The sequence below is a fragment of the Notamacropus eugenii genome, chromosome 1 (genome assembly GCF_028372415.1).
Source record: "Notamacropus eugenii isolate mMacEug1 chromosome 1, mMacEug1.pri_v2, whole genome shotgun sequence".
NCBI classification, from domain to species: Eukaryota; Metazoa; Chordata; class Mammalia; order Diprotodontia; family Macropodidae; genus Notamacropus; species Notamacropus eugenii.
In genome coordinates, this window is record NC_092872.1 from 324,415,852 (window position 1) to 324,432,216 (window position 16,365).

At 39.6% G+C, this 16,365-nt stretch overlaps 2 protein-coding genes across 12 annotated transcripts in view; one reads left to right on the plus strand and one right to left on the minus strand.

Moving 5' to 3' along the window:
- Positions 1-11,840, minus strand: part of PACS2 (phosphofurin acidic cluster sorting protein 2) — a 193,099-nt gene extending 181,259 nt beyond the window's left edge. For 2 of the 6 annotated variants that reach the window (XM_072629677.1, XM_072629676.1), the window contains exons 1-2: positions 11,237-11,840; positions 8,011-8,098 (exon numbers count right to left, since the gene is read on the minus strand). In XM_072629677.1, coding sequence (XP_072485778.1) covers positions 8,011-8,098; positions 11,237-11,355 — 207 coding nt within the window. In that variant the 5' untranslated portion in view covers positions 11,356-11,840. Of the gene's footprint in view, positions 1-7,793; positions 7,836-8,010; positions 8,099-11,236 lie in introns of those variants that run through there. The other 4 variants (XM_072629679.1, XM_072629678.1, XM_072629680.1 and 1 more) reach the window with 3 other exon arrangements.
- Positions 11,841-11,967: 127 nt separating this feature from the next.
- BAZ1A (bromodomain adjacent to zinc finger domain 1A) overlaps positions 11,968-16,365 on the plus strand; it is a 249,851-nt gene continuing 245,453 nt past the window's right edge. For 3 of the 6 annotated variants that reach the window (XM_072629665.1, XM_072629674.1, XM_072629675.1), the window contains exon 1: positions 11,998-12,349. The gene's annotated coding sequence lies outside the window, so the exon portion shown is untranslated. Of the gene's footprint in view, positions 12,388-16,365 lie in introns of all 6 variants that reach the window. The other 3 variants (XM_072629668.1, XM_072629667.1, XM_072629666.1) reach the window with 3 other exon arrangements.

The following is a 16,365-nucleotide window of genomic DNA, read 5'->3' on the forward strand; positions in this document are numbered from 1 at the left end:
TATTTGATACTGGAGGTAATAGGGAGCCGATGGAGTATACTGAGTGTTGGGGAAAGGGGAGATGTCATGGTCAAACCTTCACTTTAAAAAAATCACTTTGCCAGCTTGGTGAAGGATAAGTTGGTGTGCAAAACACCTGAGGTACAGAGACTACCAGAAGGCTATTTTGATGATCCAAACATGAGATGAGGAAGGCCTGCATCAAGATGGCAACTGTGTGAATAGAGAGAACAGAATGAATACAAGAAATGTTGTTAAGGAAAAAATGACAAGATTTAGCAAAAGACTAGATATGTAGGCTGGGAGTAAATAAGTCAAGAATGAAACTAAGATTGCAGGTCAGACGGTGCTACATTTGATAATAAGGAACTTCACAGGGTTGGAGCCAAGATGGCGGAGTAGAAAGATGCACCTACTCTAGCTCTTCCCCCACAGTTCATAAAATACCTGTAAAAAAATGACTCTAAACAAATTTTAGAGCAGCAGAAGTCACAAAACAACAGAGTGAAAGAAATTCCCAGCCCAAGACAGCCTGGAAAGCCAATAGGAAAGGTCTATGGCATGGGGCAGAGAGTGTAGTGCAGACCACGGAGATCAGACCAGCCTTGGTCATGAGGTACTAGCAGAAACAGAACTGGAGCTGGCCTTGACTACAGAATCCCCTGCAGCAGAGCTTTGGTTCCCAGATCCCTCAACCCACAAATGCCAAAGACAGCTTCAAAGGTCAGTGAGAAAGCTTTTTCACCTGGGTAAGAAGGGAGCAGGGTCCTCCCCTAGCCCTGGACCCAGGCTGCGGCAGCAACAGCAGCCCTGTCCATTTTTGAAGCCCTCCACCTAAAGACCATAGGGGAATTGAGCCATTGATCTGGGTCTCATCACTGAGTGGCAGTCCTGCGGTGAGGAAGAGTGCTGGCATGGTGGAGCTGATACAGGGTCTAGAAAGGGAATTCTACTCACAGATCCTAGGCAGAAAAGCTTTGGCACCTCCCAGACCAGAGTGTAGGCCAGGAAAGGAGTAAACTCCTTTCCCCTGATTGAGCCAGTTTGGAGGATCTGAGAACTTACAATTCCCCAGAGTATACCCTCGTCTTGACAAAGGACTAAAAAGTCAAGTAACTGGCTGGGAAAATGCCCAAAAAAGGGGAAAAAAAATAAGACTACTGAAGGTTACTTTCTTGGTGAACAGGTATTTTCTTCCATCCTTTCAGATGACCATCAGAGGAAGACATAAAAGTCAATGCTTCTGCAATGGTCTCAGGCCATGGAAGAGCTCAAAAAGGATTCTGAAAATCAAGTAAGAGAGGTGGAGGAAAAATTGGGAAGAGAAATGAGAGTAATGCAAGAAAATCATGAAAAGTGAGTCAACAGCTTGCTAAGAGACCCCCAAAAATGCTGAAGAAAATAACACCTTTAAAAATAGACTAACCCAAACGTCAAAAGAGGCCCAAAAAGCTAATGAGGAGAAGAATGCTTTAAAAAGCAGAATTAGCCAAATGAAAAAGGAGGTTCAAAAGCTCACTGAAGAAAATAATTCTTTAAAAATTAGAATGGAGCAGACAAAAGCTAATGACTTTATGAGAAACCAAGAAATTACAAAACAAAGCTAAAAGAATGAAAAAACAGAAGACAATGTGAAAGACCTGGAAAACAGATCCAGGAGAGAAAATTTAAAAATTATGGGACTACCTGAAAGTCATGATCAAAAAAAAAAGCCTAGACATCATCTTTCATGAAATTATCAAGGAAAACTGCCCTGATATTCTAGAACCAGAGGGGAAATTAAATATTGAAAGAATCCACCAATCACCTCCTGAAAGAGATGCCAAAAGAAAAACTCCTAGGAATATTGTAGCCAAATTCCAGAGTTTTCAGGTCAAGAAAAAAATATTGCAAGCAGCCAGAAAGAAACAATTCCAGTATTGTGGAAATACCATCAGGATAACACAAGATCTAGCAGCTTCTACATTAAGGGATCAAAGGGCTTGGAAGATGATATTCCAGAAGTCAAAGGTACTAGGATTAAAACCAAGAATCACCTACCCAGCAAAACTGAGTATAAGACTTCAGGAGAAAAATGGTCATTCAATGAGACAGAGGACTTTCAATCATTCTTGATGAAAAGACCAGAGCTGAATAGAAAATCTGACTTTCAAACACAAGAATCAAGAGAAGTATGAAAAAGTAAACAGGAAAGAGAAACCATAAGGAACTTATTAAAGTTGAATTGTTTACATTCCTACATGGAAAGCTAATATTTGTAACTCTTGAAACTTTTTTCAACATTTGGGTAGTTGGAGGGATTATACATATATATGTGTATATATATATAGATAGATAGATAGATAGATAGATAGATAGATAGATAGATAGATAGACAGACAGATTATATATATACATATATATGGACAGAGGGCACAGGGTGAGTTGAATAGAAAGGGATGATATCTAAAAATATAAAATTAAGGTGTGAGAGAAGAATATATTGGGAGGAGAAAGGGATAAATAGATTGGGGCAAATTTTCTCTCATAAAAGAGGGAAGATAAAGCTTTTTCAATGGAGGGGAAAAGCGGGATGTGAGAGGGAAAAAGTGAAGCTTACTCTCATCATATTTGGCTTAAGGAGGGAATAACATGCACACTCAATTTGATATGAAAAACTATCTCACACTACAGAAAGGTAGGAGAGAAGGGAGCAAGTGGAGTGGGGGGATGATAGAAGGGAGGGCAAATGGGAGGAGGAAGTAATAAGAAGTAATCACTTGAGGGGAGGGATAAGGTGTAAAGAGAGAATAGAATTAATAGGGGGCAGGATAGGATGGAGGGAAATATAATTAGTCTTTCACAACATGACTACTATGGAAGTCTTTTGCAAAACTACACATATATAAACTATACTGAATTGCTTGCCTTCTCAGTGAGGATGGGTGGGGAGGGAGGAAGGGAGAGAAGTTGGAACTCAAAGTTTAAGGAATGAATGTTAAGAATTGTTTTTACATGCAACTGGGAAAATAAGAAATATAGGTAATGGGGTATAGAAATCTATCTTGCCCTACAAGAAAGGGGAGAAGACGGGGATAAGGGAAGAGAGGGGTGTGACTGAAAGGTCAGCAGAGTGAGGGAAGGGGTAATCAGAACACATGGTGTTGTGGGGTGGGGGAGGGGAAAGATGGAGAGAAAATTTGAAACTCAAAATCTTATGGAAATGAATGTTGAAAACTAAAAATAAAAGGATGAATGAGTGACTAAATAAATAAATAAATGAGAAAGGAAGGATGAGGGGAGAGTCTTAAGAGCAAAGATAAGGTGTTCTGTTTTGAACATGTTCAGTTTAAAATGTTTCCATGACATTCAGTTTGAATCCAATAGGCAATTGGTGAGGTCTATCTAAATCTATCTTAGATAGACTTAGATCTGGGAATCACCTATGTAGAGATGATAATTGAACCTATGGGAACTGCTGAAATCAACTGAAGCAAATAATATACACACAAAAAAAAGAAAGAAAAGATAGATTTGGGAAGCATGCACATTCAGGAGATGTAGCAAAGTATGGAGAAACTGAAAAGTAAATTGATAAATAAGATTGTTAGAAGGACTAAGAAAATGAAGTGTCATGAAAACCCAAAGGAGATAGCATACAAGAAAAAGTTATCAATAGTGATCAAATGTTACAGGGATCAAGAAAGGTGGAGATTGAGGGCAATTAAGAAACCAATGATAACTTTGGAGGGAACATTTTCAGTTGAACGATGAATTCAGAAGCAGAAGTGCAGATATTTTAGAAGTAAAAGTAATTTGAGGCATAGAATATAGACATTTGTCCAGAGTTTAGCTGAGAAAGACAGGAGAAATAAAGATTTGATATCAGAACAGTAGGGTTAATTAAGAGTTTTTAAGAATGTTAGAGAGAGTAGGTAGAGCCAAGATGGCAATGTAAAGGCAGGTACTAGCCAGAGTTCTCCCTTAGCCCCTCCAAATACCTCTCAAAATGTTAACAAATTCTAAAGCAGCAGAATGCAGGAAAGGAGTGAAACAAAATTCCAGCCCAAGACAACCTGGAAGGTCAGCAGGAAAGGTCTGCTGCACCAGGGTAAAAGAGAAGCACAGTCTATCACAAGCCATGCCAGTGCAGACTGATCCCCAGCAAACCCAGAGCAAGCCCTTGGGGGACTGAATGACTGGCAGCAGTTGCAGTTTCTAGAACTCTCAGCCCAAAGAAACCAAAGATAATTTGGAAGGGAGGCAGGAAAGGTCTGTCCTATCTGGGTAAAAATGGAGCATAATCAAGTGCAGGCTGCAACAGCAAATCAGGAGCAGACCCTGGAAGCCACTGAATCAGCAGCAGCAGCAGCTGCTTCTGGAGCTCTCAGCTCACAGATGATAAGGAAATCAAAGAATTGATCAGGAAGAGATTAGAGGGGTCTTTTTGCTAGCACTGAGGCAGGACGCTGTTGCTTTGCCCATACTCAGATCTGTGTCATAGTTCTGGCAATTCCAGGGCCAGGAGGAGCACCAACACACAAGAGCTTTCTGGCTGCAGTGAAGCAGGACCCTTCTCACAGTTCCAGGGAAGAAAAGAGGCCTTGTGGTCACACACAGAGGAGATAACAGGGCAGGAGAGTAGTAAACACCTCTTCTTAGATCATACAACTTGGAAGAAATGAAAACTCACAGGTCCCTAGAACTATCTCTGAAAACAGCTATAGAAAACTCCCAAAGTTTGAAAGAATGTCTCCTTCACCCCGGAAGCAGAGCCCTACTTTAGCAAAAAGTTGAAAAAAAACAAAATCTGACTACAGAAAGTTACTATGGTGACAAGGAATATCAAAACACATACTCAAAAGAAAACAACAAAAACAAAGCTCCTTACATTCAAAGCATCCAACAAAAATATGAACTGGTCTCAGATCACGGAAGAATTCAAAAAGAATTCTGAAAATCAAGTAAGAGAAGTAGAGGAAAAATTGAGAAGAGAAATGAGAGTGATGCAAGAAAATCATGAAAATCAAGTCAACAGCTTGGTAAAGGAAACACAAAAATATATCAAAAGAAAATAACACCTTAAAAAACAGACTAAACCAAATGGTAAAAGAGATATGAAAAGGCAATGAGGAGAAGAATGCTTTAAAAAGCCAAATTCCACAGCTCCCAGATCAAGGAGAAAATATTGCAAGCAGCTAGAAAGAAACAATTCAAGTATGGTGGAGTTACAGTAAGGATAACATAAGATTTAGCAGCTTCTACATTAAAGGATTGGAGAGCTTAGAATATGATATTCCAGAGGACAAAGAAGCTAGGATTATCACCAAGAATCACCTACCCAGCAAAACTAAATATAATCCTTCACTGGGAAAAATGGATATTCAATAAGACAGAGGACTGTCAAGCATTCTTGATGGAAAGGCCAGAGCTGAATAGAAAATTCGACTTTCAAATACAATACTCAAGAGGAGCATAAAAAGGTAAACAGGAAAGGGAAATCATAAGGGACTTATGAGAAGATGATATTTGTAACTCATAAGACCATTCTCATTATTAGGGTAGTTAGAAGGAGTGTATATAATCAGAGGGCACATCTGTGGGTTGACTATGAAGGATGATATCTAAAAAATAAAATTAAGGGGTGAGAGAAAAGAGAGGGAGAAAGAGAAAAGGAGAGGTAGAATGGAGTAACTTATCTCACATAAAAGAGGCAAGAAAAAAAGCTTTTATAGTAGAGTAGAAGAAAGGGAAGTAAGGGGTAGTGAGTAAACCCTACTCTTATCAGAACTGGCTCAAAGAAGAAATAACATACATACTCAACCAGGTATTGAAATCTGTCTTACCCTCCAGGAAAGTAGGAGGGGAAGGGGATATGAGGGGGGAGAACGATATAAGGGAGGGAAGGTTGGCAGAAGCAAAACATTTTTGAGGATAGATAGGGTGAAAGGAGAGAGAGAGAGTAGAATAAATGGGGGTAGGGATAAAACAGAGGGAAATATATAGTAAGCAACAGTAACTGAAAGAAATTTTGAATTAGTTTCTCTGAGAGAGGCCTCATTTCTAAAACATAGAGAACTGAGTCAAATTTATAAAAAATAAGAGCCATTCCTCAGTTGATATATGATCAAAAGAAATGATCAGTTTTCAGATGAAGTAATCAAAGCTATCAAAGCCATATGAAAAACTATTCTAACTCACTACTGAGTAAAGGCATGCAAACTAAAACAATTCTAAAGTACTACCTCATACCTATTAGATTGGCTAACAGAACAGAAAAAGTAAATGAAAAACGTTGGAAAGGAATGTGTAAAAAATGAGACATTAAAGCACTGCTGGTGGATATCACCAACCATTCTGTGAACTGATTCAACCACTCTGTTGAGTAACTGGAATTATGCCCACATTTTGACCTAGAAATACCACTACTGAGTCTATATCCCAAAAGAGATGAAAAGAAAAAAGGAAAAGACCTATATGTACAAAAATATTTATAGTAGCTTTTTTCTGGGGGCAAAGAATTAGAAATTGAGGGGATGCTCATCAACTGGGGAATGGCTGAACAAATTGTGATACATGATTATGATGGAATGCCATTGTAGTACTATAAGAAATAATGAGCAGGATGCTCTCAGAACAACCTGGAAAGACTTGCATAGGTTGATACAAAATGAAATGTGCTGTGTACAAAGTAACAGTTATATTGTAAGATGATCAGCTGTGAATGACTTAGCTATTCTCAGCAATACAACAATCTCAGACAACTTGGAAGGACTTAAGGTGAAAATTGCTATCCATCCCCAGAGAAAGAACTGACGGTGTCGGAATACTTTTTTTAACTTTATTTTTCTTGAAGTTTTTTGTTGTTTTTTGTCTACGTTTTCTTTTACAACATGATATTATGGATATGTTTTGCATGACCACACATGAATAACCTATATCGAATTGCTTGCCTTGTCAATGAGGTCAGTGGGGAGGGCAGAAGGGAAAAAATCTGGAACTCTAAGTTTTAAAAACAAATGTTAAAAATTGCTTTTACATGTAACTGGGAAAAAATAAAATATTAAATAAAAAATAAAATAAAAAGAATGGAAGAGACATATGTATTTGCAGGCAGAGATGAAGGCATATTTCTCTCTGTTCTTCACATTCCATCTCTTAACTACATGCATTTTCACTGGCTGTCCCTCATGTATGGAATTCTCTCTTTCTTCTCCATATTCATGGGCTTCCTAGAGTTCCTTCAAGCACCAATTAAAATCCCACCTTCTAAGATAAGCTTTTCCTAACTCCTCTTTAATGCTAGTACCTTTCCCATGAGATTATCTCCAGTTTAAACGACATATAATTTTTTGTACAAAGACCCTGATATGCTGTCTTCCCCATCAGAATGTGAGTTCTCTGAGAAGAACTGTTTCTCCCTTTTTTTATAAAGCCAGCACTTAGCACAGCACCTGACACACAGTGGATAGTTAAATAGGCTTTTGTGAAAATGACTATTTGATGAAGCAAAACGTTAATGCTGATTTGTGTTTTATTATACTGTGAAATTATCAAGAGTTCTATAACTCAGACCTTCAAAATGACTTGTGGAAAGACATATCTGAAGGTATGACTAGACTGTCAGTTTAAAAAGTATTTTGTCAAATATGACAATGTTTCCTTTTAGAATAATAATATATTAATAAAAATTGTTTCTGGCAGGCTAGTGTCTACAATACAGAGTACAGCATTAATATTTTTCTTCAAGAGAAAGTGAAAGTAGTACAGAATTTGAGAGGATGAAACCCAAATCCACAATCCAACACTGGTACCTGAAATTTGTGAGACCATGGATTGGCTTCAGTTTTCTACCCCTGTAAAACAGAGATAATAAAACTTGCAACACCTAATGCAGAAGACTTCCGTAAGAAAAGTATTTTGCAAAGCTGATGTATAAGGACAAATGTAATCCAGTTGTTTTTAATCTACGTAGTTAAATCAAAGGCCTTACGCTGATAATCAAGCAGTTTTTTTTTTAACAAGTATTACCTGCATTTTGACTGCAATTACAACTGAGATGAGTTCCTTTTCCAATTCTTTGAAAACAACCAGCTTTTTTAAGGTCAGGCTGCACAACCTGAAAGTGAGAACAGATAAATGGTACTGATTTTACTAGTGATCTACTTAGGGATAGAGCAGGCAACTTTGATTATGTAGAAACCGAATGTGAGGTGCCCAGAGAAAAGACAAATGAAGAAGACTCACACAATGAAAAGAAGCCAGAGTAAACATTTTCATCAGGTCACAGAAATTTAAGTTTTGTCTGTTTTCTTAACCATTACTACTATTAAAAAGTTATTAAGCACCTTACTTCATACATTATATACAGAATTAGGTAATCAGTTGTTCACTAAATATTTAATCATATACCATGGGAGCAAAAAAAGGAGAGGATGCCATAGAAAAGAATAAATGACTCCTGATGTCAAGCTGTTTACCAGAGAGACGCAAAAATATATCCATACCAAACAGGCATAGAAATACAGAGCAATAAAGTTCTAATAGTTTTGGTTTGTAAAACATGAACACTTTCACCAGCATCATTTCATCAGATTGCGCAACATTCCTCTTTCCTGACCATAATCCCACATCATTTCATCTCTCCCTAAACCTCAACAATACTAAATCTATTTATCAGCCTCATCACAATCTTCAGACGTCCTCTCCTCAGTACTTTCTCAGGCCATTAGCTCACCTCTGACTTTCCCTTCCTTCTCAATTTCCACTGGAAAGTTAATAAATTTAAATCTGCAATGTTATCTAATCTGAAATCCCTCATCCTCCCTCTTCAAAACACTTCTTACCCCATGCTGTAGGTGTATAGGTATACACACACACATATGTACTGTGGATATATAAACACACACATAAAATATATCCCCATTCCATTCCATCTCCTCTAAAAGACTGCCCCCCCACTTTGTTATTCCCAATCTCATTTATTTTTGATCTCACCCTGCAATTACAGATTACAAACATGCTCATGTTTCATCCTGTTACTTACAAATATCCTCAAAAAACAAAAATAAAAATGTATCATCTAAAAAAACCCTTACTAAATCCATCCATCCTCGCTAACTATCATATCATATCTCTCCTGGTTAAATTCCTTGAGTAAGCCATCTACAATAGCATTTTCTCTTCTATCACTCTTCTTAAATCTACCAGCTGGTTTCCAACCTCATTGTTTAATTGAAACTGCTCTCTCCCAAATTACCATTGCCCTTGTAACTGTCAAGTCCAATGGCCTTTTCTCAATGATCTTTATTTCTTTGCAGTCTTTGACACTGTCAATCACCCTCTTCTCATTATTTTCTTCTCTCCCTGTTTTTGGGCACTACTTTCTCCTGATTTTCCTCCTACCTTTCTAACCACTCCTCAGTCTTCTTTGCTAGATCTTTATCCAGGCCATGACAACTAACAGGGCTCTGTTTTGGGTCCCCTTCTCCCTCTATAATATTTCATTTGGTGATTTGATCAATTCCTATGAATTCAATTTTCATCTCTATACTGATGTTCTCAAATCTAACTTCTCTGTTGACCTCCAATCTCACATCTCCAATTTTGTATTATACATCCTGAACTGGGTGTCATATAGACATCTCAAATTCAACATGTCCAAAATTGAACTCATTATCTTTCCCAAAAACCTTTCCCCCTTCCAAACTTCCCTTATTACTGTCAAGAGCACCTCCTAGACCCTCAGGCTTACCACCTAGGTATCATCCTAATTCCTCATTATCTCTCATGACCTCATATCCAATCTGTTGGCTAAAACCTGTCAATTCACCTTTGCAACATCTCTCAAATATGCCCCCTCCTCTCTGGTGATACTGCTACCACTCTTACCTACTCACACCTAGACTAGCAATCACCTGCTGGTCTGTCCACTGCAGATCTCTCCCCATTCAGTCCTTCCTCCATTCAGTCACCAAAGTAATTTTCCTAAAGCACAGATTCAACCATAACAACCCCTCCTCCCCCAATCACCTCCAGGATTAAAAATAAAATCCTGTTGTTCAAAATCCACCAAAACTTAGTCCCTTCCCTACCTTTTCAGTCTTCTTATTCTTTAAATATCTTACTAACATATTCCATTACTCTTCCATCCAGTGGCAATGGCCTCCTTACCATTCCTGGAACAAGATAAAGATACTCCATCTCTCTACAGTGGGCATTTTCACCATCCCTGGGTGGATTTCCCTCCTCATCTCTGCTTCCTGGTTTCTCTGGCTTCAGGACTCAGATAAAATCCTCCTTCTGAAAGAAGCCTTTTCCAATTCCTCTTAGTTATAGTGCTTTCTCTCTGTTGATTATTTTTTATTTTCTGTATCTACCTTGCTGTACATAGTTGTTTGCATGCTGACTCCCCCCATTAGACTGCGAGCTCTTAAGGCAGAAACTGTCTTTTGCCTTTCTTTGTATTCTCAGCTCTTAGCACAGAGCCTGATATATAGTAGGTGCTTAATAAATGCTTACTGACTCTTTATTCATATCCCTAGTGTTTGGCACAGTGTTTTGCACATATGAGGGACTTGATAAATATTTAAATAGACTGTGACAGTTACTGCGGTTTTTTAACAAAACACAGAAACAAAATCCCACTATAATGAAGCCTATCCCTAATGTTAAAAGCTGAATTTTGAGAAGCAAAAGCTAAGCTGCTACTAAGTAACATATCTTCTAGGAAAATAACCCCGGCTCCTTGTGATAGGACAACTGAAGATGCCTGGCATGTAAATTACCAGATTGCTGAACAATTAATCATTTGTAACCAAGAAGCAACTTCATCAATGATCCAGGGACTAGATCATTGCCTATAAAGTGCAGTCTCTAGGTCTACCATATTTAGCCTCAGTGATTCCACCTCTTGGTATATTTTAATAACTGAGCCTAGAGCTACACCTCCAGACAGGAGTTCACAAATGTGCTGCAGCTTTACAGAGCTCCTCCCACAGGTGGGAAGAAAAAAAAGAAATCAAATATTTTTTCTTCAAATCCATACTCTCAATTTAGAGGAAGAACCCTTCTCCCCGCCTCCCACCATTACTCAAGAGCAGAAAAGATTCCTTAGACTTTCCCCCGGAGCTTTACAAATTCGGACAGGGCTCAACGCACCACCCCACCACCCCCGCCCACTACAGCTGTGAACTGCTGTGCGCCTGGCCCTTGTCCAGGTGAAGGGATGGACCTTCAGTGTCCCAGCCGCTCTTACCTGGGGACGCAGGTGGGACTAGAGCAGTCGATCTCCCAGGTGGCGAACAGGTTCATGGGCAAAGGCGTGTTCAGAGCGCCGGGGCCCACTGGGAAGCTGGGCCGGCCCTTCTCCGCCATGGGGCAGGCCGGCCAGATTCTGTGGGCCAAGCCCCTATCCCAAATGCAACCTATCCCCGAAGCCTGGGGGTGATTTCTGAGGTGACGATTCGGTCAGAGGGCGAGGCCCTCAATTGGTGCGGCCCGGGTGAGGGCTTAAAAGAGAGAGCGCTGGGGCACCACTGCCGAGACTGCGGAGAGACCCAGGCTGGGGACTATAGTCCGAAGCGGGGGTGGGGGGTAAGGGGGTTTACATAGATACGGCCGGCCGCGGGTCAGCAGAGGGACTGCGGGGGAGGGGAAAGGCACTTGAACCCACACAGCTGTGCGAGAAGGTAGTAGCCGCTCGGCGTGCGCTCGCCCGCTCAGTCACAACAGGGACGGAACAGCTAGAAGGACTGAGCAGCGGTCGAGACTTCGAGCCCCGCCCCACTTAGCTACTCCAGAGCCGTAATCCTAACCGACTGCAAGCGCCTGCGCACTTAGACTACACAGAGAAAAATAAACTACCAACTAAAAAGTACATACATTCCAAGCTCCTCAGTTGCTTGGTAGCCGCCCCGGCGTCGACCCGATTGGCTGAGCCCATTATGAGCTCACGGATCCAAAAACCAATCAAGACGCAAGTTGATCTCTCGCCGGAAATGAGGTAGAGAACTGGTTGTCTAGCTCCTCTCCTAGCCCTCCCTCTCAGCAGGCTCTTCTCTGCGTGCCCCTCCCATGTCCGGCCTTGCCCTCGTCTGCCCCTGCCCGCAACATCGGCACGCCCTTCCCAGACCGGGCTTGGCTTGAGGGCCGGCGGTTGGCACATTTCGCGGGAAATACTGCTTCTGGCAGAGCCGTTAATTTACGGTGTGCTAAACTCCCTAGTCATATACTTAACTGGAGTTCGAGGGCCGGGCCTCGGAAAGTCAGAGAAGGCCGGAGAAGCTGAACTCTTGCTAAGAGGGTCAGGCCAGCCCCACCCCGAGGGAGCCACTGGGTCCTGAAACAGCTCAGTGTCCGGTGGAGAGAGGTCAGCCCCAAAGCAGGAGGGGATGATTGCCCCAAAGGGTAAATGGCCCAAGAATAGAAACAGATATTTATCAAGGGGGAGAAGCCACCCTAAATCACTAATAATTAGAGTAGTACTTGCCAATTTTTGGTCGCAGACCTCTGCATTCTGATAAATGTATTGAGAACTCCGAAGAGGTTTGTTCTACGTGGCGTATCACTACGGATGAGTTGATCAATGTAGTTGGTTCTAATGCCTTCCCTCTGTTAATTATTTCCTATTCTATACGTAGCTTGTTTGTATAGATTTGTTTTTGTTGTTTCCCCCATTAGATTGTGAACTTACTGAACGCAGTGACTGCTCGGTTTGTTACCTCTTTTTATATTCCCATAGCTTAGCATAATTAGTGTCAGACACATCCAGATCTTGATAAGTGTTTATAGACTGATTATTAACATTTTGAGACATTAAATTTTATATTTTAACACAAATAACATTTTCATGGAAAACAACTAGTTTCCAAAATAGAAAAATTTAGTGAGTGGAGTGGCATTGATTTACAATTTTAATGTCTGGCTCAATGGAAGAGAGTTGAATTCTCTTATGTTACTGAATTCAATCTGTTTCGATACTGTTTTGGTTGAAGTATGTGAAGAAGATCCAGCCTCGAGTTGGAAAAGGGAAGAATAATAGCTATTTCAAAATTGTGGATAATCTTGTGCTGAAGGCACCCTTTCCAGCCACCTATAGTTTCACAGAGCATGCTTTCCCCAAGACCAAGAGTCTTCCACAATTCATCCCCTTTCCAGCCATAAACATTTGCCTGACCTCCTAAGACAACTCCTCCTGAGGCTGTACGCCTTGTGGATACAGATAGCCAGCCTACCTGAACTCATTTCTCAATGATTAGCATACTTCCTACCCCATCCCAGTGATTCTCAACTCTTCCTTGCATTGTTCGGACCCCAGTCTCCATCCCAACTGACTGATGCCTTATTCCCATTCCCTTCAAAGCAGCACTTTCTCATTCCAACCTCCCATTCTTCCACTGTATTCTCTGGACATAGGTAACAAAGAAGATTTCATGCTAAACTTTTTTCTTTTTTTACTCCAACTACTTGCAGTCACTGAATCCTAGCCTCTCCTGATGGATGATAGAGCTGCCCTGGCTACCATTTCTAGTTCTAGATTGCACTGCATTTATACTTATGACTCACTGGTTGTGGTGGAGAAATAGGATTGCTCCTTGCTCCCCATTGGCATTTTCAGGCTCTTCCTCTACCACCATCGCTCCATAACCTCTTTTCCTTTGAGATTTATTCAATCCATATTTCTAAACAAATTAAGACTGGTAGCTGTTGTCCATAGAGCTCCAGGAGACACTCTCATTCCTTACTAAAGGAGATCGGTACCTGGCTCGTAGTCTTTCCTCTGTAACTCCTGCTCTCATACTAGAAGACTTCAACATACATATTTGTATTCTATCAAACACCATAATCCTTCAATTCCTCAATGAATTCATTTCTCATGACCAATTCCTCTACACAGTTATTCATAGGGACAGTCATACCTTTGATCTTGCCATCAAGAATTCTGAAATATTCTTATTTGGCCACAATCTATTGCCTTTCTACCTCTCCTTCTGCATTCCTTTATCAAACCATACCCTTACTCAACACCATGACCTTTAAACTCTTGTCCTCTCATTTTTTCCCCAAACCATCAAACCTACACTAGCCACTCTCTTCTCTTTTCCCCATCTTGACCCCATAAGTCAGCCAGTTCAGTTATACTTTGTCCTCTTGTCTTGAGCCCCTATACTCCCTGTGTTATCAATTGTGCCTGCCAAGTCTCAGCCTTGGATGATTCCCACCATCTGCCATCTTCGCACCCACATACTTGTTGTTTAAGGTAGAGAAAATAACCCAACTATTCATACTGGATCCACTACAAATTTCTGTTATGCAACCTCAACTGGGCCTTCATTGCTGCCAAGCAATCCTACTGTACCTTCGTTATCAACTTAATATTCTGTTCTCCACAGTAGATCATCCAAACCTTATCATATTTCCCATGGTTCCCCCTCCTCCCACTGTCTCAGCTGAGAACCTTGCCTCATATTTTACAGGAAAAATTTGGGTCATGTACTTTGAATTTGTACTTCTCTCCTCTTCCTCCTGTCACAACCTCCTGCCACAGTCTCCTGCTTCACCCCTGTTTCACATGAAGTAGCCTTACTCCTTACCAAGACCTGCACAAGTATTCCCATTCCATCCCATCTCCTCAAGCAGATTGTCACCTCTGTCATCCCTACTCTATCATTTATTTCCAATCTTTGTGTGTCTACTGGGCTTTACCTTGCATCCAGCTTCCAACCTCATCATTCCACTGAAACTAATCTCTATAGTTACCAAAGATATCATAATTAACAAATCCAATGACCTTTTATCAATCCTCATTCTCCTCAACCTCTCTGCATCCTTTGATTTTGTTGATCGTTCTCTTCTCCTTGATACTTTCTTCTCTATAGGTTTTCAAGAAACCATTTTCTCTTGGTTTTCCTCCCACCTATCAGACTGTTCTTTCTTAGTCTCCTCTGCTGAATCCCCTCTCAGAACTAACTAAATCTAACCACAAAATAAGAAAGTGGTTAATGAGATGAATAGAATTTTAGAAAAATTAGATATGATAGAACTCTGGAAAAAATTAAATGATAATAGAAAATAGCACACCTTTCCTCAGCCATAGATGGCACCATCACAAAAGCTGACCATTAGAACATAGAAACCTCACAAGCAAATGCAGAAAAGCAGAAATACTAAATGCACCCTTTTCAGACCATAGTGCAATAAAAATTACATTCAATAAAGCGTCTTGAAAGCTTGATTCCAAATTAGTTGAAAACTAAGTAGTCCTAAAAAATAACTAGGTCAAAGAATAAATCATTGAAACAATAATTTTGTTAAAGATAATAGCAATAAAACAGCATTTTGTAGGATGCAGACAAAGCAATACTTAGGGAAAATTTATATTTCTAAATGCTAACATCAAATAGAGAAAAAGCAGATCAATGAATTCCTCATGGAACTAAAAAAACTAAAAAAGAACAAATTTTAAATCCCCAATTAAATTCTAAAATACAAAAAAAAATTGAACTAATAAAACTAAAATTTGGTATTGTGAAAAAAACAATAATTTTGGTTAATTTTGTTTTAAAAACTAAAGAAGAAAACTACATTTACAATTTCAAAAATGAGAAGGGTGAATTCACTGCTAATGAAGATAAAATTAAAGAAATTATTAGGAGTTATTTTGCCAAATTACACGCAAGTAAAACTGAAAATCTAAGTGAAATGGATGAATATTTGCAAAAAATATTAGTTGCCCATATTAACAGAAGAGGAAGTAAAATATTTAAATGATTTTATGTTAGAGAAATTGAATAAGCCATCAATGAACTCCCTAAGGAAAAAAAGTCCCCAGGACCAAATGGAATCACAAATATAAATATAATATTAATATATAATATATATAAATATAATATGAAAGCATTTGCTGATTTCCCTCTCCCTCAATCTGTCCTCCATTCTATTATTCCCCCCTCTATTATCCCCTTCCCCTCTACTTTCCTATAGGATAAGATAGATTTCCATACCCAAAGGGTTGTGTTTGTTCACTCCTGAAGCCAAATCCAATAAGAGTAAGGTTCACTCGTTCCCTCTTACCTTCCCCGTATTCCCCTATAATGTAAAAGCTTTTTCTTGCCTCTTTTATGTGAGATAATTTGTCCCATTCTACCTCTTCATTTCTCCTTCTCCCATTACATTCCTCTCTCACCCCTTAATTTTATTTATTAGGTATCATCCTTTCATATTTAGCTCACTTTGTACCCTCTGTGTATATAAATGTTCCCTCCAAATACCCTAATACTGAGAAAGGTCTTATGAGCTACAAATATTATATTTCCATATAGGCATGTAAACAGTTCAACTTTAATAAGTCCCTTATGATTTCTCTTTCATGTTTACCTTTTTATG